At 42.3% G+C, this 25,593-nt stretch overlaps 1 protein-coding gene across 1 annotated transcript in view; it reads right to left on the bottom strand.

The window, feature by feature from the left end:
- SOX30 (SRY-box transcription factor 30) overlaps window positions 1-24,303 on the bottom strand; it is a 28,235-nt gene extending 3,932 nt beyond the window's left edge. The window contains exons 1-3 of the mRNA XM_042452674.1: window positions 23,428-24,303; window positions 10,738-10,977; window positions 8,537-8,773 (exon numbers count right to left, since the gene is read on the bottom strand). Of these exons, the coding sequence (XP_042308608.1) occupies window positions 8,537-8,773; window positions 10,738-10,977; window positions 23,428-24,232 (1,282 nt within the window). The 5' untranslated portion in view covers window positions 24,233-24,303. The remainder of the gene's footprint in view (window positions 1-8,536; window positions 8,774-10,737; window positions 10,978-23,427) is intronic.
- Between the last annotated feature and the right edge of the window lie 1,290 nt (window positions 24,304-25,593).

The raw sequence follows: 25,593 nt of genomic DNA, 5'->3' as shown, positions 1-25,593 counted from the left end.
GTGCAAAGCTTGATTTTGCCATTTTATATAAAGAAAACCATTTTATTACACCACTATATTTTGTTATTCATGGGGGGTCCTGGAACAATATTCCAGTGGATACCAAAGTCCACTTTATGTTGTACATTTGATTTTACTGGGTCTGTGGAATGTAATAAAGAACTAATTGATATTAATCTGTATTTGTAACCTAATTTGGAATAAAACTGTTATCGTGGTTGTTGTTATATTTAATTATATATCACATTTTTCCAGTGTGAGACTCAAAGCAGCTTATAATAGTTAAAATCGACATAGTCAAAAATTCAGTATCCAAAAATTAAGAATTAAACTATCAAAAAAATTGAAACCAGTTAAAAATTGAAACCAGTTAAAACAACAGAAACAAAACAAATTAAAGGCAAGTAGATTATGTTAGGTCTATTTCCCCTTAAAAAAATTATAAAGGTCTTTCAAAATAAAGAGATCTTCACCTGCCCACTGAAAGACAGCAAGGAGTTAGCCAGTCTAAACTCTCCAAGAAGGGAGTTAACAGAGTCTGGGAGCAGCTACAGAGAAGGGTGTACACATGGAGGTGGTAGGGCAGAAAGAAGGGCCTGCACAGAAGATCTCAAAACATGGGTAGATTCATATAGGAGAATACTGTGGTTCAGATAACCTGGACCTAAGCTGTATGAAGCCAACCCAAGGGGTCATTCCCACTACTATTTAATCCTAACCACCATTCAGGCTATATGACCTTAGTTCCCACTTGAAATAGATCCTAATCCTTATTTGATTGATTTCAGTGGTGATAAAGCAGGGCAAATGCAAAAAACCCCGATCTTTCCTAAGACTACTTTCAAAGTGGTTCTTTTGGAAAGAATCGATTCTGAAGAGTGTTCAGCAAGTGGTAACTACAGATTGGAATCGATTCTTTCTGGAGGGGGAGGGACGAATGGCAGAGGGGGCTGTGAGATGTCACACACATCCCATGCTGCCTTTTTGTTTGTTTTTTAAATAAAAGTTAATCGATAAATTGATAGTTTGATTTGGCAATTACTTGCAAAGGCAAGTAATCATTCTATCGATTTTGCGACTAATTTATGTAAAAAAAAAAGGCACACCTATTTGCCTTGCCTTCCTCTCATCTTCCTCCTCCTCTTCCTTTTTCTCAGGACCCTTGCCCTTCCTTGGCTCCTCCTCCTCCTCCTCCTCTCCACTCCATTCCCTGGCCTTCCAGGGGAATAATTCCCCACGTTTCAGGAGTCTGGATGGGCCCCTGCCATGTCTGGATCGGGAGATCCAGGCATGGCAAAGGTCTGGATGGGACCCCTGGGGATTCCCCTCCCCTCTACCATGCCTGGGTCGAACAATCCAGACATGGCAGGGGCCTGGATGGGACCCCTGGGGTCATCAGTGGCAGAGGGGCAGACCCCTGCTGACTTTTAAGTCCGGGTTGCTGCTTACATCACAATGATTGACATGTCTTTTGCTGTGGGGCAGCTAGTGGGAATGACAACCAAGCCACAAATAGAACTGATTTCATAGGGGGGAGGAAAAAAACCCTGGCTGCAAACAACTGAGAGTGGGCAGTTCCGTTCCTCCTCAGCTGCCAGGACTCTAGGGACTGTAGTAAAATCCTACCATTGCACTAATGTCCCAGGCAAGCAAAAATGATACTCGAGGTCTTACAATAAAGGCTTTTGCCAGAGATGGAGTAAAGAATGCCAGACATCAAAAGTGGACTCAGAAAAGGAAGACGCGCTAGATATCATACTGCAAATATATGTTGCATATAATGGAGTACATAAAAGAATTTCATAATAAACTCAGGGAAGTGTTTGACTGTGTATATCATGGTAAACTATGGATCACTCTAAAAGAAATGGGAATGCCACATTTGGTTGTCTTGATGCATAATCTATATGCATAATCTATATTCAGGACAAGGAAGTCATGGTCATGAGTTTGCAAAGGTCTCTTGGAGGGCTTTCGTTCAAATGATCTCCATATGCCAAAGCACATAACAACAACAACAACAGTCTGTATTATACTAGCATTTTGTAAGAATCATACTATATCATGATGAACTATAATGAAATAATAATCTTTTATAACAGTTTTGTGATATCCCTTACCATTTTCAAACCAGAAAACCCAAATTGTAGCTGGTTTTGGAAACTACCTCCTCACAAGAAGAGCAGCCTGTTTCTTGGTTTTCTTTAGTATCACAGCTACCTACTCCAACCTAATATCCCAAATATCAGTAAATGTTATTTCATGGGTTAGCATGATCAAGAGGAATCTTTTTTTGATGCATCATCACTATAAATTTCTACAAGCCTATATCCAATAAAGATCAGAATGCAAAGTGATAGCATTGAACTGTGAGACAAAGTCTCCCAGGCACCATTTTTGGCAAGTCTCCCAGTTTCCCACCTGTAAAGCAAGAATTCTTTTCTATTAAATCAAATTCCAACATTTTGCCCAGCTCTCCTCTGTTACAATGTAGCCCTATGATCAAAGCTTCTTCCAGACAATGATTTATTTTGGTATCGGTATAACTGACTCACTCACATTTTACAGCTAACACAGAGTCGTTATCCAGCTGTGCCTCTCATATATTTTTTTTTGCAGTGTTGTTTCCATTATTTTTCTTAGTGGGAAATATCAATGTGGAATGCACTTGATTCTGCACCCTCAGACACTCCACTAGGCAATTTTATACAGTATATGGCAACATGTTGGAATTTTCAATTAAGTCAGAAAAAAACCCAGATTAAGGCACTCAGTGGAAGATTTTTATCTGCCTGGATGAGAAGTAAAACTACTGAAATACTTTTCTAGCTATCATTTTAAAAAATATTAGAACAGTGAAATAAAACATATATGAAGAGCTTTAAATTATTATAACCTTTCTGTTCCCTGCTATTTTAGTAAAAAGACTAATAGTAGTGATCTGGCAGGTGCTTTTTTAAAAATTAGTTTTGTGTTTGTGTGTGTATTCAAGTCGCCTGTTGACTTATCATGACCCCATGAATTTCATGGGGTTTTCTTAGGCAAGGGTACTCAGGTGGTTTTCCCTATTCTTTCCTCTGAAATATAGCCTTCAGCACCTAGTATTCATTAGTAGTCTCCCATCCAAGATTAACCAGAGCAGACTTTGCTTAGCTTCCAAGATCAGACAGAGACAGAATCTGGTGGAAAGGGTGGAATAAAAAGCTTTGTAGCATTATAGGGCTCTTCAGCATTATAATTAATTTAATTAAGTAGTGTTTCTCTATTTTAATTTGCTTTTAAAATAAAGCTGACATTGTTTTTAGTCTGACTTTAAAAAATCTAATTAGTGATAACATTTGTGCCTACAGCAAAGTGTAATGAATGCATGCTGAACTATGATATGTTCATCGGCCTCTCATTAATCATAGCAGAAATTCAAGGCGGGGGGGAGGTGTCAGAAAAATCCAGGAATTAACCAAAAAATTTAAAATCCATTCAATTTTTTCAAAGAAAATTTGAAAAAGTATACAATATATTTCATATTAGAATTATAAATAAAACATTACAGACAAGGATTTTATATATTTACTTTTCCCACATTACTGCTAAAAACTATTAGTAGATATTCTTCAGGGAAGCCTGATGTGAAATATCTCACAATTTTGCAATACCTAGTCATGGTGTATTTTCTCAGAGCTTTTTATGGGAATGAATCTTTTATATCTGCTTAGCACTGTGGAGGACTGGAGGAGACAAAATAACTTTCTTTGCTTTACTAATGTTGGTGGTTTATTCTGTTTTTATTGGGGTTGCTTTTTGGGTTGCTCCTCATAAAATAGTAAAACCACAAAAGTGCCTTAGAGTTTAGGTGTTTCTTACAGTTCATATTAAGTCCATGCATGACAAAAAATGAAACAGTAAGTTTAACATTTTATTATCTTTAGATAAACCATTGTGGTTGTCATTAACAACTGCCCTCAGTTCGACCCCAACTCATGGTGACCTTATGGATGAGACATCTCCAAGGCCTCCTGTCCTCCCCTGCTCTGTTCAGGTCCTGAGTGTTCAGACTCATTGCCTCCCTGATTAGGTCCAACTCTCTAGCACTGTGGTTCTCAACTTTCCTAATGCCACGACCCTTTAATACAGCTCCTCATGTTGTGGTGACCCCCAACCATACAATTATTTTCATTGGTACATGCAAATATGTGTTTTCAGTTGGTCTTAGGTGACCCCTGTGAAAGGGTAGTTCGTCTAGCATATGGGCTGGCTCTCTCTCTCTCTCTCTCTCACTACCCTCTACCTTTCTTAGCTTTATTGCCTTTTCCAATGATTCATGCCTTTTCATGATGTGTCCAAAGAACAGGAGCCTGAATGTAGTCATTCTGGCTTCCAGGGAATGTTCAGGCTTGATCTGAACCCATTTGTTTGTCTTCTTGGCCATCCATGGTATCCTCAGCACTCTTCTCCAGCACAACATCTCAAATGAGTTTATTTTCTTTATGTGAGCTTTCTTCACTATCCAGCTCTCACACCAGGTACATGATGATGGGGAATACAACGGTCTGGACTATTTGCACTTTAGTGTTCAGAGTTAGGTCTTTAAATTTTAGGACCTTTGTCTACTTCTTTCATAACTACTCTTCCCAATCCTAGCCTCATACTTTTACTATATTAAACAAGATGATTTGGTGCCAAACCAACTTATTAATGGTGCATTGTACATTCCTAAAGCAACAAAGTTACTTTCAATATGCTATGGGTTTTTTTCATTTTTTCTGAAAATTCCAATGTTTCCATATCCTCACCTGCCCCCCCCCCCCCAGCTTTTCCATGGCTTCAAAATTTCTGGAGTTTAGTCACTTCTTTGTTGCCCCATGTCAAAAACCACATCACTTAAAAATGACAGAAGAGTAGTACTGCTAAAACTACTGATGTGGATGAAAAATAAAATATACACTATTCCCATCAATAGAATGGACATACAGTCATAATTCTGCTTGTTGCTCACAACAGCAGAAGAATGCTTTATTACAGCAATTATTCATTAGCAACCTGGAAGCATCCCAAGAATTGGGACTCAAAGCAAAACTAGGTAGATACGGACTGGTTTGGTTCTCAGTGGCTTCCACTGAGTTCTTTAGAATAAAGTAAACAGATCAAATGTGGGATATATTACATGGTATAATAAAGAGGAAATGCCAGGGGTACAGCTCCATTAAATGTTTCCTCGGGTTAAGAATTTAAGCAGGCAGATGGAATGTTTTTGCTCTAGCAAGTGAATACAGAAGTTAATAGAATGTTCAGGTCTCCCTATTGCTTGTGATAAATTAGCACTTGGAAAGAGAACTAAACAAGTAATAAAGTAAAGGTTGGATACCTTTTTTCTAAAGATATCCTCATTTTCATTCTAGCACAGCAGTGATGACCCTCTGGCCCATGAGTCAGATTTTGTCTCACAAAGCCCCTTACCTTCTTTGAAGCCCTGTTTCTCAGGGGGCCTAAGCAGTCATGCAGGATAGCCCATGCTAACCTGCCCCTAGTTCTGATCCAGGCCAGTCCCCAGGCTGGCTCAGCAATGGATGGGTGTTTGGATAACCACCCACTGCCACATCATGGAGCTGATGCTGAGACTTGTACCTTACATGCCTCTGTCGTCATGTATTCTGAAAAGGTCCCCATCATGGCCTGTAAAGGTGGAAACAGGATGCCTGGCTATACCCACATGACCAGGTACTTCCATCCAATGTCACAGGCTGCAATGGGGGCCTTCTGAGAAGATGTGGCACTGGAGGATGGTAAGGGACACATAGGGTTTTGTGGTGTCCTTCCTATCACAATGGAGTGTCCATGGAATTCTGTGGCAAATACTGGGTCTTTTTGACCTGTACAAAGGCTCCATTGGACAAAGATTAGTTCCGGACTGTAGGACTGGCATCCAGACTGGCCAATCCTGGCCTGAATCTATTGACCTGAATTGTCCATGTAGGATGACACAAGGCCAGGGGGAGCACAGGCCTTTTGGCTCATGCATACAGAGATAGTTGAGGGAAGAGGGATACTACATCTGGCAAGAGCCACTGTCTTGATTTGCCTATGTAGCTTTGAAGGGAAAATTATTCAAGACAGAAGGAACACCTTGATGTGGCAGTTCCTGAAGGTTCTTGCTTTTTCTGACAGGAAAAGAGATGGAAAAGAGATAGAGTTAGCTTAGCTGTAAGGTAATACCTCAAGGTGCATGAAGACAATATATCTTTGATGAAGCCTTTGAAATGTAGCTGGGTTCAGGAGACAGTGGCAGAATACACAGACTGTAAAAGCTTCTAGGTGATGATAAGGAACCTTTACCTCTTTCTTGGGGCCTAAAGACCATATTCAATCTAGGGAAACAGTGAAACTATAGCTATAGCAAAGCAGGAATGCCCCTCTCCTTTCTTCTGCATGCGGTCCATAAGGGATAAGGAAATGGAGAGTGGTGATCAGAAAAAGAATTAAAAAGATCTTTGCTTATAAACCTGACAGTGCATTAATAAAAACAAGAATTAGGGTGCATCTTCACTGTAGAAATCATACAGTATAACACCACTTTAACTAACATGGCTCCATCCTACAGAATCTTGGGATTTGTGGTTTTGTGAGGCACCAGCACTCTTTGGCAGAGAAAGGTAAACACCTTGTGAAACTACAAATCACCAAGTTCTATAGGATGGAAAAGAAAAACAATAAAAAAGATCTTTACTTATTGACCAGTATAAGATTTAGGGTACATCTACACTGTAGAAATAATGCAGTTTGACACCACTTTAACTGCCATGACTGCCCCCTATGGAATCCTGGGATTTGTACTTGTACTTGAAGTCGTGTCAAACTGAATTACTTATATAGTGTAGATGGACCCATTGTTTTAACTATTAGTGATGAATGGGTCCTCCATTCATCTGAGGACTTCAAAGAGTTAAAGGTTGGGGGGAAAACTGCATGCTAATAAGGGTTTACATCCTATTCTAAAGAGGTTTACATCACCACTGATATAATGCCATTTGACTAATCAGTTGGGCATTGCCTGGAACTTTGAGATATTTCCAAACAAAGGTTTTTAAAAGGACTTTCTCACCATGTGGTTTTGAGCCTTCCCTTTGTCTGCCTGTTCAGCTGTTGGGCAGTGTGCCCAGGAACAGGCCTAAGGAGATGGTCAAGCTGGACACTGAGTCCAAGCTCCCAGCATCCAGAAACATCAAGGATTACAAAGCCAATCTGAAGCCTGGTACACACGAGCCAAAAGCACCATGTTGGCGCCAAAATTGGGGTTGCAGAGCGTGCGGCAACCACACGCTCTGCAACCCTAATATGTATGGATGACACCATCTTTACATGGAGCTGTCCATCAGTGGCGTGTGTCGATGACATCACATGTGCGTCACGTCCAAACAGCATGGCTCCTGCATGATGTCTCCGCATCGCCCCAGGCAGCTTATGGTGGCCTGGCGGTGTTGCTGCAAGGAGCTCCAAAACGGAGCTCCTTTTGGGGAGTGGATAGTTCCCGCGGCAACTGCACAGCCATGGGAACGATCGTGAGGAGAAAGGGGCCACCCCTCTCTCCTCTTTAGCACCAGGGTGTCCAGGGGCATGATATCCTAACAACACCCTTTTCTCTGGCTAAAGAGAAGTGGCATTTTGCCGCTTCTCTGTAGCCCAGAAAAATGCCAGATTGGGGCTGCAGGGCTGCCAGTGAGGCTGCCCTGGCCCCAGTCCAGCATGAAAAGGAGCAGCTTCAGGCCGCCCCTTTGGGGTGGTATATACTGCCCCTGAGACTGGGAGTAGTTAGAAATGTATTAGCTAGAGCGATTAGGCCTTTTTGGTTTATTTTCTTGGCTTGGCTGAAATGACTGAATTCTGTAACTTGCATGTATCTGTGCCTGTAAGACAAGGGAGTGGGGTCTTACATGTAAGGTTATCTTTTGCTCTTCCTGTGTTCTATAATTCCTTAGTCAGAATAAAGCTTTTCTTTAAAAAAATATCTTGCTTCTTCTTATACTCCTACATGCGCCTTGACTTGGTCAGAGGGCTTGCCTAAGGTTGACAAGGGGGAAAAGAACACTATAAATCCCTAGCAAAGTCCTGATGTGTTGCTAGGAGAAAGGGTCAGGTAATTCATCAGGTGGTGGTATCTTGGACTAGATTGTCTCAAAGAGTTCACTTCAGCTCTGTAGGAGTGGGAAGTAGGATTCAGAAGACCGTGGGAACTAATGATCTTCTGTGTGCAAAGAGACAGAACAGGGTTGCTGTGTTTGATTCTGAACCCAGAGACTATCACACTACCACAAAGTATATTTTGCACTATTTTAACAAGTATATTCATATGTGATTATGCAGTTGACATGGTATGGGTATATGTTATCTCACATTATTTACCACTGGATTCTATTATATATTTAGCTGGCAGTGTTTCATTGTTTTTAGCATTCGTACTTGATCATACTCACTATAAGCACAGAGACACTGAAATTTTATAGTTGTTATTATCTAAAGAACTCAAACTATTGAATGAACTCACAGACTGGGTGTCCAATGCTGTTCTGTACGTTGGGTATGACCACAGAGTAGGTGGGTGATCGGAAAGGGTAAATGGTAGTTGGATTTGTAGTAATAATATTCTGAGATGTTCCAGTGAAGACAGAAGAGGCTGTCATTGGACTACTAGCAATGATATTCTGAGTAGTGCCAGAGAATACAGTGGATACTGTCAAAGGGAACCTTTTCCTTTTGCCTGGACGTGGTTGGTAAACCCAGCCTGTGGGAATATAGAAGAACATGTTTACTGGTTTATTGCTATCTAAAAAAACCCACTCACATAATTATGCATATTTAATTATGAAATCCAATAAAATTTTAATTATAAGACAAAGATATGGAATTGTGAACCTTCTCTTTCCACAGATTTGGGTTAAAATATGATTATATTTGTAAATGATCAATTTACTAATTGCAGCATGTTTAGGAAGGCTTGCAGGCTCTCAGAAAGAGAAGACTTTTCTACATGCAGCTCCCAACTTTTCATTTTCATGCACATTAGTTGCATCACTATGTTCTGTTGAATATTACATAATTATTGCAAAGGGAGTACCCAGTTTTACTATCAATGTGGTATTACCAGTTTTTTTTATTGCTGTGCAAAGTTTGTCTAAATCTGTACATACTTTTTATTTCTACAAATAAACTCTGTTTTAATCATCCCCTTCAAATTAAAGTGACAAAACACAATTTAGAAAATGCTGTGCTTTTTATATATGTTACATTAAGACCCAGGGCATCAATATATGTGTAGCTAGTTATTAAGGATTGAATTCCTGCTTTATCCTGCTCACCCCAAGTCTGCACTGGAGGGTTAGGGGGACACTATAGAACAGATATGGGGGCATACAGAGTGCTTTAAGGAGCAGAAAGGCAACATGTGTGAATAGAAATATACACTCATCTAATACTGGATTAATCCACAGCAATATAAGCCTAAGAAAACTATGGGCCCAAACAGACAGGCCAAAATACAGCTGCTTTGGGTCACTTAGGAGGTATGCTTTTTAAATGATGCGTGCTTCCTAAGAGGACAGAAACCACGCCAAAGCCACGCTCCAGTCCTAAGGACTGGAGTACAGCTTTGGCACAGCTTCTGGTCTCTTAAAATGCGTGTGTCATTTAAACAGCATAACTCCAAAGTGACCGAAGCAGCTTTATTTTGGCCCAGAGGGAGAAGCATGGGACAAAAACTGTGGGAAATGCTAGCAAAAACAAATAGCTGGCCTAAGATTTAGCATAGCAAAACTTTTACTGCTTACTCATTTTGTATTAGATAAAGTTTATTTTACCCATTGTTACTTTCAGCTGATTAATTTTAAATAACATCAGAGGAAGAAGAAACACATATCTATAGAACAGATGAGCAAACTGTTCCCACACATGAATTATTGCTGTATCCCTGATACCTTAATATCCCCAGTTGAAACACTGAAAAACACTACTGCAACCAATATTATCTGTGTCTGGTTGCAGCTATATATAAGGTTAAATACTTTTAATTATTATAATGTTACCCTTCATTCTATAAAATTTTGTCTGATCAACAGATGAATGCAGCTTGAAATGGGCTGGCTCTTAGTATCATTTGTTTAAATAAATCTGTGCCTTTACTCAGTTGTTGTTTTCTGCCTTCAAGTCATTTCTGATTTGTCGTGATCCTAAGGTGAATCTATTACAGGGATTTCTTGGTAAGATTTGTTCAGTATGCCTTTGCTTCTCTCTCAGGTTGAGAGGAGGTCACCTCATAGGATCCCTGTCTGAGGGATTCAAACCCTGGTCTCCAGAGTTGTGGTCCAATGCTCAAACCACTACACCACACTGGTACTAAGAGCTAAGTTGCAGTAAGGCAAATGTGCAGAATCCACATATCCAGTAAAAAGAATTGTCATATAATTTCTTAAAGCAGCTCCTTCCAAAGTACTGCCAAAGTGATTTTACAATCTTCAGACCCTAAGAAGAGTTGGGGAGAGGGATTTTTATCGGTGTGCAGGTGTGTGACAAAACTGGTATATTTACAGAACTGTGTGTCATTGTACATGGATACAAAATAATGTTTCCTCTGCATCTTCTATTACCATATTTGTTACTTGAACATCATTTTTCAGTTCATGATCCTATTTCATGTTCTACCATTACAAATAGATGTTGAGAGACATTTTAAAATGTGTGTCTATTTTATACCAGGAAATTCTTCTCTGTGTTTTTCTTTAATCTTCTGAGCTTCATCATAATAAGGTTTCTTCTGTTCTTCTGTGAGTTTATTCCACTCCAGTCCAAGCTGAACACTGATCTCTGCATTATTAGCAGCAGGGTTAGCTTTGGCTAAAGCTGGCCGGTGAATTCTTGCCCAAACCATGAATGCATTCATAGGACGCTTGACATGACCATCTCTGTCTTTGCTAAATGGAGTATCTGGTATGCCTACAATAAATAAATACAGATTAATGGACAAGAAGCATAGTTACTGATATCCTGGATAATACAGTTCATACTCTAAAGTAATGTGTATGTGAATAACATTGGTCTCATTAAATATGAACTACAGAATTGAAAATCCAGAATCCAAGCAACCATGAACTATATGAATTCACAGACGCTTTTAACTTATTTTGCCTGAAAAGCAACTCTTGAATACCACATCCTGAACCACTTTTAAAACTGAAGAATGTTGCAATTGTGTGTCTGTGTGTGTGTTTCATGGTGTGTGTTTGTGTCAGCTGCTTTAAAATATCAAAAAGTTTCTGAACTATTTCAAGGTTCTTGCATGAGCTTCTTTGACCCCAACTAGACAAAATATTAAAAGAACAGCAATTAGATGTTCTGTTCTGACCTTCTTTACAAGCAAGCATAGCTCACCCCATCTGACACACATTGATCAGAGTGGCAGCGTTACAGAAAGGTAAACTTAAATCTTTTTTAACCCAGATTTTCTTGTGCAACTCTTCCCGCATCCCAGAAGCTGCTTCATTAACTGTGTCACAAACCTATAAGTGTTTAATCAGAAATGTATCCTTCTGTGTTCAGTGGAATTTATTCCCAAGGATTACATGCAAAATTTCTGAAATGGGAATTCTTTTTAAAAAAATATTGCATAGATAGAAGATGTGATCGAAGCTAGTTTGGTCCAGTTAGTGGATTTGACACAAATACAGGCAAGTGCAACTAGCTTATTGGGAGTGCTTCTTGATCCATCGCTTCACATGACAAATCAGGTGAATGTGACGGTCAAGACGAGCGCCTGTTATCAGCTTTAGCTGATACGCCAGCTGTGCCCTTTCCTGGAACCAGGGGCCCTTGAAACTGTAGTACATGCACTTAACCTCAAGATTTTTTCCCAATGCACTCTACATGGGGCTATCCTTGTGCCTAGTCCAAAAACTGCAACTGGTACAGTATATGGCAGCCAGGTTGATTACTGGAACATCAAGGAGTGACCACATAACACCAATATTAATGTCACTCCATATGCTGCCTATTAGTTTTTGGGCACAGTACAAGGTGTTGGTTATCACCTTTAAAACCCTACGTGGCTTGGACCCAATTTATTTAAGGGATTGCCTACTTCCATGTAATCCGCCCGTGCCCTCAGGTCCTCTGGGAGGAATTTACTCCAGCCTATAAAAACCAGATTGACTGCGACCTCCCAAAGGACATTCTCTGCAACCGCTCCCAGCTTGTGGAATGGCCTGTCAGATGAGATCCATCAAATTACCAACCTAGACAGCTTCAAGAAAGCTGTCAAGACTGATGTCTTCCAGCAGGCCTTCCCAGAATTAACTACTCGGCCATGTAATGTCTCTGTAATGACTCTGTCCACCATTATTGTTTTAATTGTTTTATGTATTATGTAATTTCAATCCTAAATTGTTTAATTCTTTTTTAAGGGGGGATACTATGTATATATTGCTGCATCATTTTTAACACGTTAAGGTGCTTTGATTGTTTTAACAAAAAGCAGGATACAAATAAAAGTTTTATTTATTTATTTTTATTTATTATTATTGGAGGAGCTACTGTAGAAAGTGGCAAGAGAGTTGCTATATCGAGACCCTTCTGAATGGGCATGGGTGCAATGGGGAGGAGTAAGAAGTGGGGTCTCCAAAAATTAGATAAAGGGGTCTTCTGTGAGTGGAGCCCTCCTACCTACAAAAGGTAGACTGTGTATCCAACCCAATCTGGATTTGAACTCCCAAAGGGTTTCCTGCCCTTGCATGCTCGTGAATAGCACTGGAAAATATGATGGTGACTTTGAAAAAACATGGTTATATCTAGCAGTAGTTGAGATCTCGCTCAGGGTGCCAATCTGACAACATCTTGGCACAAGGCACAAACAATAATTAAACAAAGATACATTAGCTTCAAAGACAATTAATACAAGTTGAACAACACAATATAATGAAAAATGTTCCTCTTTTTCAATTAATCCTTGCCTCATCTAATTGGTGAAATTTTACTATTGTAAGGATTATGGCTCAACTGTAATATGCACTGATTTTGGGACTCTCCTTCCACACTAATCACAACTAATTGTCCTTACTTTAAATACTGGTTTCTTTCTATTTCATACACACACATGGCAGTATGTTTACAGTTATGGTAAGCAGATTATTATGCAAGTCTTGCATACTGCAGACAACTGAAGATTAAACGTATTTGTGCTCTGTGCCCAGATAAACAACACATGCCCTAAGTAATCTCTTGTCAATGAGGAATGAGACACTGGATAGGGGAACATAAACAGTTTTTCTCCACAACCCAACTGTGATCCCTTTACTTCCCTTCCAGAGGATAAATACAACCACTTACCATACAAGAGAAGGTAAAGGGGTATACTTGAGGACTTCACTGAGACTAAACCTACTTTCTGATGATATTGATTTTAAAAGCCACAGCTCCATCTTGTGTCGTGTTTCTTGGTTACACAAGTTATATTTCCATGGAAACATCCTCTGATAGTGCCCAAAGATCCTCAGTTCTTGTACATAAAGCAGGGGATTGGAATCATGTGCTCCTCCAATTGTTGCTGAACTACAAGTCCCAACATTCCTCACCACTAACCCTGCTGACAAAAGCAGGTAGATTCTCACACTGACATTAAGGGGAGACACTGCAAGATTAAGGTTGCAATTGCATGGATACTTACCTGACAGTAAGCTCCATTTAACAAACTGGATTTATTTGAGGAAATATGTAGATGATTGGGTTGTTAGGCTGCAGTCCTGCACATGCTTGGGAGTAAGGGGCTATACATTAGCCTAGCTGGATCGGGGCTGTGGCTACCGCATGCCATGGCCCCAATCCAGCCTTTCTAGGGTGCCAAAAGGAGCCACAAGAGGCAGCTCCTTTTTTTGCCCTGGAAAGGGTGCCACTTGAAGGTGCTCCTTTGATGCTACATCATATGGACTCAGCGCCACAGGAGCGCCATGATGCTGCGCACCGTGTGGAGCGGAGCATGGTGTCACGGCACCCTGGGGGCAGAGTCAGGGCATGAGTCATGTAGACACAATGCCCAGACTCTGCCCCCTGGCCAGCCTTAATGGGCGGTCTCAACAGCCCCTAAGTGTCACTCATTAAACACATTCACTCTCTAAACAGGACTCCAATCCAATATAGGCTCCTGCTGATGGAAGGGGAATGAGAGACAATTTTCCTCTTTCCCCTTACACTTTCCGGCACAGGATAGTTCCTTAGCCATCTGGAACACATTTTCAGAGGGCACAGCAGGCTACAGAAAAGAAGCTAATTTGTGAAAATACGTCTCCCCCTCACCTCTCAGCAGAGGGATCCTTTCGGCAAACTAGGATCTAAGTTAGGATCTAGCCTTAGTGATACATTTGAGTCTGGCATGGTATATTTGCAAAATTTCATTTTCAAATAAAGATAGAACATACAGTTCAAAAAACAAACACTCCTACACAAGGAAGCAAGTATTATGCAAAGAGGATATCTCCAGATGTTCTTGAACTATAACTCTAATGAATGCTAGCCAGTGCAAAGGATTCTGAGAATTGCATTCCAACAATATGTGGAAGCAGCACTTTGCTCCTCTGTAACATAATATGTTTTGTACACATGTCTGCTCAGAAGTAAGAGTATTTCAAGGCAAGTATAAATTGCAGCCTTGAAGATTTTATTTGAGATATAATTACTGTCAGCCATTCTGAGGATCCCATAGGAATAAAAAGGAAGAATGCAAACATTTGTATAAATATATGAGAACAGGTTGCTTAAATGTAATTGTGTTTCTTCAAGTGGTTGCTTGTATCCTCACACAATGGGTTTGTACCTGTACAGAAATTCATTCAGAAACCTCTACATCTGAGTAGCTTTGGCAGGAAACCATATGCTTCCCCACATCATTAATTCTCCAGCCTGCCAAGCTACTCTTCTCTGTTTCCAGTTTGCTGAAAGAAAAGAATATTGCGACTGGGGGGGGGGGGGGTAGAGCGAGTTGCAGGATGGCACAGATTACCACTCAAAGAACCACATTTACAGTGAAGCAACCTTTTCTTCTTCATAATGGTCCCTAGGTTTCATACAATGGGTGGCTGAAAAGCTTACCATTAGGCTTACTGTCAGAGGTGGGGCTAGTCATAGATGTAGAGATTGTAACAATGTGACAAAACCCTGCAATATCTCATGTCTTATGAAAGTTGATGGCTGAGGCAACGGTTTCAGGCCAGGAAACATCACCAAGAAAGGCTGCAGACATGGCAACAAATATGGTGGAATGAGCCTTGACTGAAGTTGGAAGAGGATTTTTTTTTTTTTTTTTTTGAAAGAGTGTACACCAGGTAAATAGTCTGTATCAACCACTTTGAGATCCTCTGGAAAGAAGCATAGTGGCCTTTCTTTGCACCACCATAAGAGATGAACAACTGTGTGGTTTGGTGAAAAAGAGTCATTTGTTTAATTAAAAGGTGAATAATTGATGAACATTCAACATATGCAAAGATCTTTCCAGATTCATTGAAGGTTCAAAAAAATACTGGTAAGACTCTGTTCTGATTAATATAGTCCATGCAGAGTTCAAGGCAAACAGGTAATCACTCATGGAACATGGCACTAACATAGCTTTCTCCTAAAGAAAAGGCTGGTGGTCAGCCACACTTGTCTAGAGGAGATGCTGGGTTATTTATAGCTCACTTGGGTCTCTCAGGTGCTCCCTAATTGCAGTGTGATTCCTATAAACTGCATTTGCATCTTTCTCTGTCTTGATGTCTCTCCACAGGGGTAGAGGTATTTGGAAGTCTGTCTCTTTCTCTGAGGATGGTGGCTGCTGGGAACTCTTCCTGTGGTTGCATAAGTGCCTGCCCCTGCCCTTGGACAATATTGAGGGTACCCCCTATTTGTTTTGGTAGCAAAAAGAGCTGTAGTTTGCACTCTGCCCACCTGACCATGATGAAGCTGATAACCCAACTGAAGATGTCCATTTGTGATGGTGGTATGTAAAGTGATTCAAAGAATCAGTGACATTATCTCTTCTGGCAAGATGAATCATCACAGGATGGATGCTCCTGGCAACACACCAGTTCCAGAGATTCATGGGGAGATCTAAGAGGAGTGAAGAGTGAATGCCACTTTATCTAAAATACCTTCACAGTATTGTTGGATGCAACCCAAACCATTTTGCCAGAGAGAGGACCAAAAAAAAAAAAAAAAAAAAGCTGAAAAGCTTTGATTATTATTATTATTATTATTATTATTATTATTATTATTATTATTAACCTTTATTTATGAAGCGCTGTAAATTTACACAGCGCTGTACATACAATCTTTTTAGTTAGACGGTTCCCTGCCCTCAGGCTGTGAGAAGCTCTAAAGCAATGATGTTAAACACTTCTCTGGGAGCCAGTGGCCCCACATGGTCCAGTCCTTGTGCTCCCTAGCCTGGAAGAGACACATCAGTGATTAGAATTATGAAGGGATCAAGAAATCAGAATAGCATCCCGAGAGCAGACTAGAGATAAGAAGTCACTATCTGCAGGAAGTGCAAACATAAGAGCACAGTCTGAATCTCCAATTTTGACCAATGTGATGCAGACTGAAGCCACTTGGAAACCATGACTGAAGAAACTGTAACCTAATGAGATACATCAAAGCAGTAAAGGCTGCCATTAACCATAGCAGTTGCTGAATTTGTGGTGCAGATGGTCAATCAACTCAAAGAAGATGGTGCATGTGTCTTTGTGGAGCAAGAGGTCTCTCTAGTGGCAAGAAAGCTGTCCCAGAGGTGGAGGTCAGAATGGCCCCTAGAAAGGCTGTATATTTTGTGGGCTCCAGAACTGATTTATTTGCATTCACTTAAGGCCAAGATCATGAAGAAGAGATAGAGTACAATGAATGCCGTAATGTAAATTTATCTGGGAAGAAGCCACCAACAGCAAACTGTCCAAATATGGGCATATTTGAATCCTTGTGTGTCCTGAGAAAGATGACTTACCCAAGAATCACTGGTGATGTTCTGCCAGGTGCTGTTTTAGTGGTAAAGCTTAGAAGCTTGAGATTGAAAGAGGCTTTGAACAGAAAAGAGATGCTGTGGTGGGTACTTGGGAGCAGAGTCAAAGGCAAGACTTGTGTGAAAATGAAGACTGTTTAGTGAAGCTGAAGTGCTGTGAAGGAGAGGAACAGAGCTTGCATTTATGCTGTGATCCAGATGGGTAGGATGATGTACAAGTAGATTGGCAAGGAGACTTGGAGCACTGGAAAGTAGAAGAAGATTGTTACTTCCAAAATTGATGCTATGATTTCAGCTGCCATTGTTGGAAGCCAAATACCATCTTCTTAGCAGTCAAATGGCCTTAAAAAGATTATTCATGGTCTTATCTGTTTCAGCATTAAACATGTGGCATCATTATTTCTTGTAGAAATGGATTCCTTCATTTTAAAACAAGCTGTATGAAGTACCTTCTTCTATTTATCACTAATTCACTACCAAGCACTTAGACAGTGCAGCCCCCTCCCTCCCACAGGCAAACCAGTGGAATCTCTCAATTTACTCTCACTGATTTGGGGGAAGATAAAAAAGGATCAAACGACGGGTGCTACCCTGTGCTCCTTGGAGGAACCAAGTAGGGTGTAAATACGGCAAATGAATTTTAGCGGATGAATCCCAAGGTCTGATAGCAAAGGAGAAAAAATGATCAACAGTCACAATTTCCATGTGGCTCAAAATTATATAACCACTAACTATGCCTTACTTTAGCTACCTTGTGCTATGCAATGTCCTTAAAAATGGCTATAGAATAGTATTCCTATGCTGGCGTTTGTTCCAGCCTCACCACTACCTTGGAGCTGGATGGATGTCAGTAGGGAAAGGAAGGAAGGCTTTGTTTGTCTGTTGACATAATTAGACACACAGATTCCATGCAAGTGAAGGTATTGTGGATCTGAACTTCCAGTACTGGTGCCAGTTCTCAGCTGACAAACAGTATCATCCACACAAAATTGTAAGGATTGTAAGGGACCATGAAAGTCATTCTGTCCTAACAACTTAAAAATTAGCATACTAGGACTGCATCTGCACTGCAGAAATAGTGCATTTTGACACTGCTTTAACTGCCATGGTTCAATGCTATGGAATTCTGGGATTTGTGGCTTTCTGAGTTATTTAGCCTTCTCTCTCTAAGAGCTCTGATGCCACAACAAATTACAAATCCCAGAGTTCCATAGCGTGAAACCATGACAGTTAAAGTGGTGTCAAACTGCATTATTCCTGCAGTGCAGATGCAGCTTGCATCAGACCAAGAAGTCTGTTGCTGTAGTTCTCAGGGTTTCATGTTATTTATAAAACTCAAACAATGTTTTTCTTGCCCTGGGCTGTTTTCTAGCAATTTCCAGCACCAGCTGCAACATTTTATCCTCACCCTCAAGTGGATTTTGTTCCAAGACACATTAGAACAATGTATTCCTTTCTTTTCCTTTCTTTCTTCTAATTCTTTTTAGAGTTACCGTATAATTGTTCACCAGTGAAATAGTACTCTAGCGCTGTAATTCACAGATATTTTAAGCTGTTTTTACAGTTTGTATTTTAACTGCGTAACTTGCTTAATTTTGTATAGTTTATATTTTATGACATTTAGACTATATGCCATTGGCAGGTTATATGCTATTTTGATGATGCCTGTAATGTGCCATGCAAATTTATGGCGCTATATAAGTAAACATGAATAATAATAATAATAAATTAAAAAACATTTGTGTTTTCAGTTATTGGGGCCACCTCAGTAAATCATTGCTGGATTTTGTTTTACTTTCTTAAAGAGAGCCCTATTGCATACTGAAACAGTTATTACAAACCACCTCTGCCCGGCCAGAAATGAAGGAGCAGATGTGGAGGGAGAACAGCTAGCAAAACCCATGAGCTACATTGGGAGAACTCATAGTTTTTTAAACCAATATGGAAAGAATTTAAGGGGAATGGTATGGCACTTTGTAAACAGTGCAGCCCCCTCCCTCCCAAACATGGGCGGTCCCTACAGTTGACATCCTTGCAATGCGTCCAGCTATAAGAAAATAGCTGGACCCATCCTTACTGATCTCATCACTCTCCAATACTGAAATGGCCACAATGGAAAAAGCATGCACTTTTTACAAGGTGGGTTTCAGAGGGTATCATTGGGAGACATAGCACTGGACATGTGGCTATGTGATACATGTTCTGTCCCCTCAAGTAGGAGCTTGGCTTTCATGTATTTAAGCACATTCACTAAAATCCTACTGAATTCAATAGCAGTAATTTCTGTAGTGTGTTTATTGTATCCAGTGTATTGAACTGTTTGTTCATTATTCAAAATCAACTGGTTCCTAAATCATTTATCTAAAATATGACTGCTAAAATGACATTTTAAAGAAAAATGGTATCCTGAAACTTACTTCCTATCCAAATTTAAGCTTGACAACTAAAACATTTTATGGTACTTCAAAGGTCCAAAACACACTGCAGAAATATTCCAATTTGAGACTGCTTTAACTGCCCTGGCTCAGTGCTAGGGAATCCTGGAAATTGTAGTTTATTGTGGCACCAGAGCTCTCTGACAGGAGAAGGCTAAATGTCTCACAAAACTACAGCCCCTAGAATTCCCTAGCATTGAGCCAGGGCAGTTATAAAGCGGTCTCAAACGGGACTATTTCTGCAGTGTGCTTTGGACAGAAGACTAGAATATAAGAACTGCAAATGTCAGCTTCTAATAATCTATGAAGTGCATACAACCTCAGTTTTAGTAGTAATAACCTGAACAGATCCATTGAATCAACAGCATTTGATTTATCACCAGTAAACCACTAATTCAATGGGTTTACTCTAGATGGGCCTATCAGTAGGATTTCCTTCATGGCCACCTCAATGGAAGAATCAATCTGTAGTGAGGATACAGCTGAAAACCATTAGGCACATTTCCAAAGCTTTCTGTGGCATCTCAACTTGGCAAGCCTGAAACTGTATTCGCTTTTCTGTGCAATCTTGGAAAATTACTCAAGGGATCACTCTTTACTCCACTGGTGTGCTCCATGAATTTCAAGGTGGTTATATTAGATAGATGGTTGAGGTTTCCAACTTGTAAATAACTATGTTAGGCTGCATCCACACTGCACTGTACCCTCTTTAACTTTCCTGGTTCAATACTAGAGAATTCTGGGGACTGTAGTTTTGTGAGACATTTAGCCTTCTCTGTCAGAGAGTTCTGGTGCCACAATAAACTTAAATTCCCTAGCACTGAGCCATGGTAGTTAAAGTGGTCTCAAACTGGATTATTTCTGCAGTGCGTTATGGACCTTAGTTCCTTTAATCAGCAATTGGACTTAATTCAATTGATAGGCATAGCCAGGCTCTTGTTTCCAGTAACAAATTCCAAATAAATAGATAAAATCCCAGTCTTACAGCACTATATATCGTCAATGTGGATGTAGGGTTTAGAATGCTGGTCTTTCAACAGTGTTGTTGTTTTAATTCATATTCACCAATGAATTGCACTGTGTGATCTCTTTTCAACCCAATCTACCCAACAGATACGTTACAAGGATAAAGCTGTATGCAAACCTTCCCTGGATCCTACTGTACTAGAAAATTACAGGCCAGTCTCCAATCTTCCGTTTTTGGGCAAGGTGCTGGAGTGTGTGGTGGCTTCCCAACTCCCAGTATTCCTGGATGAGATGGATTACCTAGATCCATGGCAGTTTGGTTTTAGGCCTGGCTATGGGACAGAAACAGCTTTGGTCACCTTGGTGGATGACCTAGGCAGGAAACTGGACAAAGGGAGTGTGTCCCTGTTGGTTTTGCTGGACCTCTCAGTGGCTTTCGATAGCATCAATCATGGTATCCTTCTGAGTTGCTTCTCTGGGATGGGGCATGGAGGCACTGTTCTACACTGGCTCTGTTCTTTCCTGGAGGGGCCCTCTCAGAAGATGGTGCTGGGGGATACCTGTTTGACTCCTTGGCCATTGGCCTCAGTCCTGTCCCCTATGCTTTTTAACATTTACATGAAACTGCTGGGAAAGGTTGTCAGAGTCCTGAAGGTGTCACCTGTATGCAGATGATACTCAGTTCTATCACTCCTTTCCACAAGGAAGCTGTTTCTGTCCTAAACCAGTATCTGGCTGCTGTAATGGACTGGATGAGGGCAAACAAATTGACGCTTAATCCAGACAAGACAGAGGTGCTCCTGGTCAGTTGAAAGACAGATCCAGGAATAGGGATTCAGCCTGTGTTAGATGGGGTTACACTTCCCCTGAAAACTCAGGTTTGTAGTTTGGGGGTACTTTTGGATTCAGCGCTGAGCCTGGAAGCCCAGGTATCAGCAGTGACCAGGAGTGTTTTTGTTCAGTTAAAACATATGTGCCAACTGTGCCTGTTCCTGGAGAAGTCAGACCTGGCCACTGTGGTACGTGCCTTGGTTACATCCTGTTGGGATTATTGTAATGTGCTCTACCTGGGGCTGACTTTGAAAAGTGCTCAGAAAGTTCAGCTGGTCCAAAGAGCTGCAGCCAGGTTGTCATGTGGAGTTGGCTACAGGGAGCATGCAACTCCCTTGTTGCAACATCTCTATTGGCTGCCAGACCATCTCTAGGCACAATTCAAAGATCTGGTTTTGACCTATAAAGTCCGACATGGCTTGGGTTGAAGGACTGTATCTCCTTTTACGAGCCCACCAGAGTACTGAGATGATCAAGAGAGGCCCTTCTCTCTGTCCCACTATCCTCTCAGGTGTGTTTGGTGGGAACAAGAGAGAGGGTCTTCTCAGTAGCTGCTCCCAAACTATGGAGCTCCCTCCCCAGGGAGGCCAGGATGGCTCCATCCCTGCTGTCCTTCAGACATTCTTGTGCAGGCAGGCCTTTGCAAACTGATAAGGGCTGGGAATGTTGTGCTAATTAAATTTTAGGGTTTGTATTTTTAATATATTCTATTTTAACTCATAACTATTTTAACTTTTAAAATTGTTTGTTTTATAAATTTTATATTTATACATTTTAATGTATTGTTTTTCAGTTGTATTGTTTCAAACCTGTTGTTTGCCACCTTGAGTCCCTATATTGGGAGAAAGGTGAGATATAAGAAAATAATAATAAGAACAATAATAATAGTATGGGTGGATGGGTGCTTGTACACTGTCCCAGTTTTCTTGGTGGGAGAGAAATGTAATAAAAGTTCACATCTTTATTGTGTATTAACCTTTAGGAACTGACAGTGTGGGCTCTATGCCACGAAAGGTGGTGTCACAATTAAGAGCTAATCTTTAAGGTACCACAACACTGTTTTTTTCTTTCCTAAATGGTTTGAGAAGCCCAATTCATCTCTGTTCCTCATGTGTAAATGCAGTTATAAAAAACGAAGTGGTGACATGTCTGTGCCAATAACAGGAAACTCAAGTTAAGACCGTTTTAAAATGTTAGTCTGTGTTAGTCTGTGGAATCAGTACGTAGAGAGATCTTGCAGCACCTTTGAGAGTGACTGAAAGAAAGAAATTGGCAGCAAGAGCTTTCATAGACTATAGGGCCTGAACAGACAAAATAAAGCTGCTTCGGGTCACTTTGAAAGTATGCTGTTTAAATGACACTCACATCTTAAGAGGCCAGAAGCTGTACCAAGGTTGCACTCCAGTCCTTAGGACATGAACATGGCTTTGGGGTGGCTTCTGGCCTCTTAGGACGCACGCATCATTTAAACAGCATACTGTACCTCCAAAGTGACCTGAAACAGCTTTATTTTGGCCTAAAGTCTACTTTCTCAGATGCATGTGAGGAAGTAGACTTTAGTCTAGGAAAGCTCACGCTGCCCATTTCTTTCTTCCAGTGAATCTCAAAGGTGCTGCAAGATCTCTCTACGTACTGTTTTAAAAGTTGTAGGTGTGCTTTGGTGTGACCTTCATAACCTTTCCCTGCCAACTGTTATCCATGAGCTGTCATTAACTGCATGAATTTTAGTGATATTGTATCTTCCATATTTAAAGGAAAGATGACGATGGGGTATAGCATGGGGTGGGCCATGGATGGCTCTTCTAGATGTTGCTGGTCTGCACCTCTTGGCATCCCTCCATGTTCCATGAGGCTGATGGGAGTTGCAGTCCAGCAGCATCTGGAGGGCCAGATGTGAAGGCATACCAAGGCTGGAGAAATACTCTGATCTGGCACTGCTTTAACTCTTTGTCTGGCTCTTTGCTATGGAAATCTGGGAGTTGGAGTTTGTTGTGGAGAGGAGGGAAGGAGGAGGCCAACAAACTCCAGCTCCCAGAATTCCATAGCCTTGAGCCAGACAAAGAGTTAAAGCCCTGCCAAACCGAGTTATTTCTCCAGTGTGGATGCAGCCTTAGGCACAGTATTAAACCCAGCTCCTGAAGAGCCAAAGGTGGCCCAACCTCTCTGGTGCTACTCTAATACCTGCGTCTGAGGGCAGCACTGTGAGAGGCACGTCTTTGGTCTCGATTTTCACAGAGGGCTCCAGCAAGGACTGCATTTTGAGGGGCACCTGTGCCACTTTGGTGACTCTTATCAGCTCGGAGGGAGGAGGCCCCTGGAACTGGATCCTGGCCCCTGGAGGGACCGGGTGGAGGGCCAGGGGGATCTTCAGCTCCTGAGGCGGAGGAGGAGCATGCAGAGGCTGGGTCAGAGGGGCCTCTTTGCTGAGGGCAGCTGGGCCATTGGAGGGGGGCTGAGGCTTGTTGGAGACCACCTCCACCTCCTCCTCTTCCTCACAGTCCTCCTCCAGCTCCATTTTGATGTCCTTGGCATCACAGTGCTCCTCCTTCACCCTGCCTTCCTCCTCCTCCTCCTCCTCCTCTTTTTCCTCCTTCTTGACCTCCTCAGGCTCTTGGGCTCTGGCTTCTCTGGCCTCCTCCTTCCCTCCTCTCCGGTTCTGGATCCCTCTGTGCTCCCCCCTTTTCTTCCTGCCGAGGGAGAGCTCCTCCTGGGCCCTCAGGGGCAGCCCATTGCCCTTGGCAGCCTTCCCCTCCTGGCAGCCTTCCCCGAGCCTGGCAGTGCCGCCTTCTGCCGCCAGAGGGGGCTGTTTCTGCTCCTTGCGCCAGGCGTTCGTTTTGGTCGGGCTGCAGAGGGAGCCCTGGCCCTGGAGGAAGAGGAGGTGGGGGTGGTGGTGATGGTCCAGGCGGGGCGGGAGGCGGGGCGGATGGCCGGGGCCGCCCTCTTCTCCTCCAGGCGCCTCCTCTTCCTTAGGCTTCTCCTTTTCCATGCTGCGGCGCCTGGGATAATGGCCGGATTGTGAGCTCAGCTCGCTCTCCTCTGTGACCGCCCGTTTGTTTCCTGCGGTTGGTCGGCAAACGTTCTCCCCTCGGGGCCCCGCCCTCCCTGGTCGCGCGCCGGCACAAGGCTCCGCCCCTCCGCAGTATCAGCAACAGCAGCAGCCTCGCGCCTCCTGGGCCTCACGCGCCAGCCTCCCTCCCTTCCCCCCTCTGCCTGTTAGCCGTCGCCATGGTGACCCCGCCTGCTACGTAACAATGGGGGCGCCTTGGAGACGCCCTCCTCGGGAGGAACCTAAGGCCCCCTCCCATTTCCCACTTCGCAAAAGGCAGCCACACATGTCCTCACCACAGAGGACGAGGCACAGCAAAATGTAGGGCGTTTCGAGAAAAATGGAGGACGCGACAAAAATAAAGGCCAAAGCAGGATCCCTGGTGGCGCAGTAGTTCAATGCCTGTACTGCAGCCACTCACTCAGGAACCATAAGGGTGGGAAGTCAATATCAGCCCAGGCTTGCATCCTTCTGAGGTGGCTAAAATGCACACCCAGCTTGTTGAGGGCAATTAGCATACACTTTGTAAACCGCCTTAGGGAGTGCTTAAGTGCGTTGGTAGGCGGTTTGGAAATGTACTTGCTAAAATAATGATAATAATGAATTCTGTTCCTTAGTTATGCTCCAAATAGAGGGCATTTTTTGGAGGTTGAAACAGAGGACAGGGCCTGGAAAAGGAGGCTCTCCACACGTCCTGGTTGTGTCTTCTATTAAAATTTGTACGCTGCAGTCCCAACGACACAGGGAGCCGCACTTCCCCACATCCTTCGTTCTTGTGTAGCTTGAAATCATTTCTGACTCACAGGCCTTCTGCAAATGGGCCATTAAGCACATACAGTACTGTACTCAGTACATGCTAGGGTTGCCCAGGAGCATCCTTTTCAGACGCTCCCTAACCCACTCGGTACATCAAAATGGCAGCACCCTGTCTACATGGGCGCCACCATTTTGATGTAACAGCCACACTGCATCCAAGCGGCGCGGCACGGCTGTTACATCCTGGTGCCCTTTCAGTGGCGCCGAAAGGAGCTCCAAAACAGAGATCCTTTTGCGCCATTTATTGCTGGCACGGCCTTTACACAGCCATGCCAGCAATACTCAAGAGAAAGGGGCTGAGTGGCCCCTTTCTCTGTCTCTCTGCTGCTGTCGGGGTGTCCTTGGGGCTTTCCAGCCAGCGGGGAAGTGGCGTTTTGCCACTTCCTTGAGGCCTGGAAAAGCGGTGGATCAGGGCCTCCAGGGCTTTTGCTGTGGCCGCTCAGGCCCTGATCTGTCGGGGAAAGGGGCGGTCTGTATCCCACCTC

This window comes from Sceloporus undulatus, chromosome 2 (genome assembly GCF_019175285.1).
Source record: "Sceloporus undulatus isolate JIND9_A2432 ecotype Alabama chromosome 2, SceUnd_v1.1, whole genome shotgun sequence".
NCBI classification, from domain to species: domain Eukaryota; kingdom Metazoa; phylum Chordata; class Lepidosauria; order Squamata; family Phrynosomatidae; genus Sceloporus; species Sceloporus undulatus.
The sequence above is the reverse complement of the archived record's forward strand: the minus strand, read 5'-3'. Positions and strand labels throughout refer to the sequence as shown.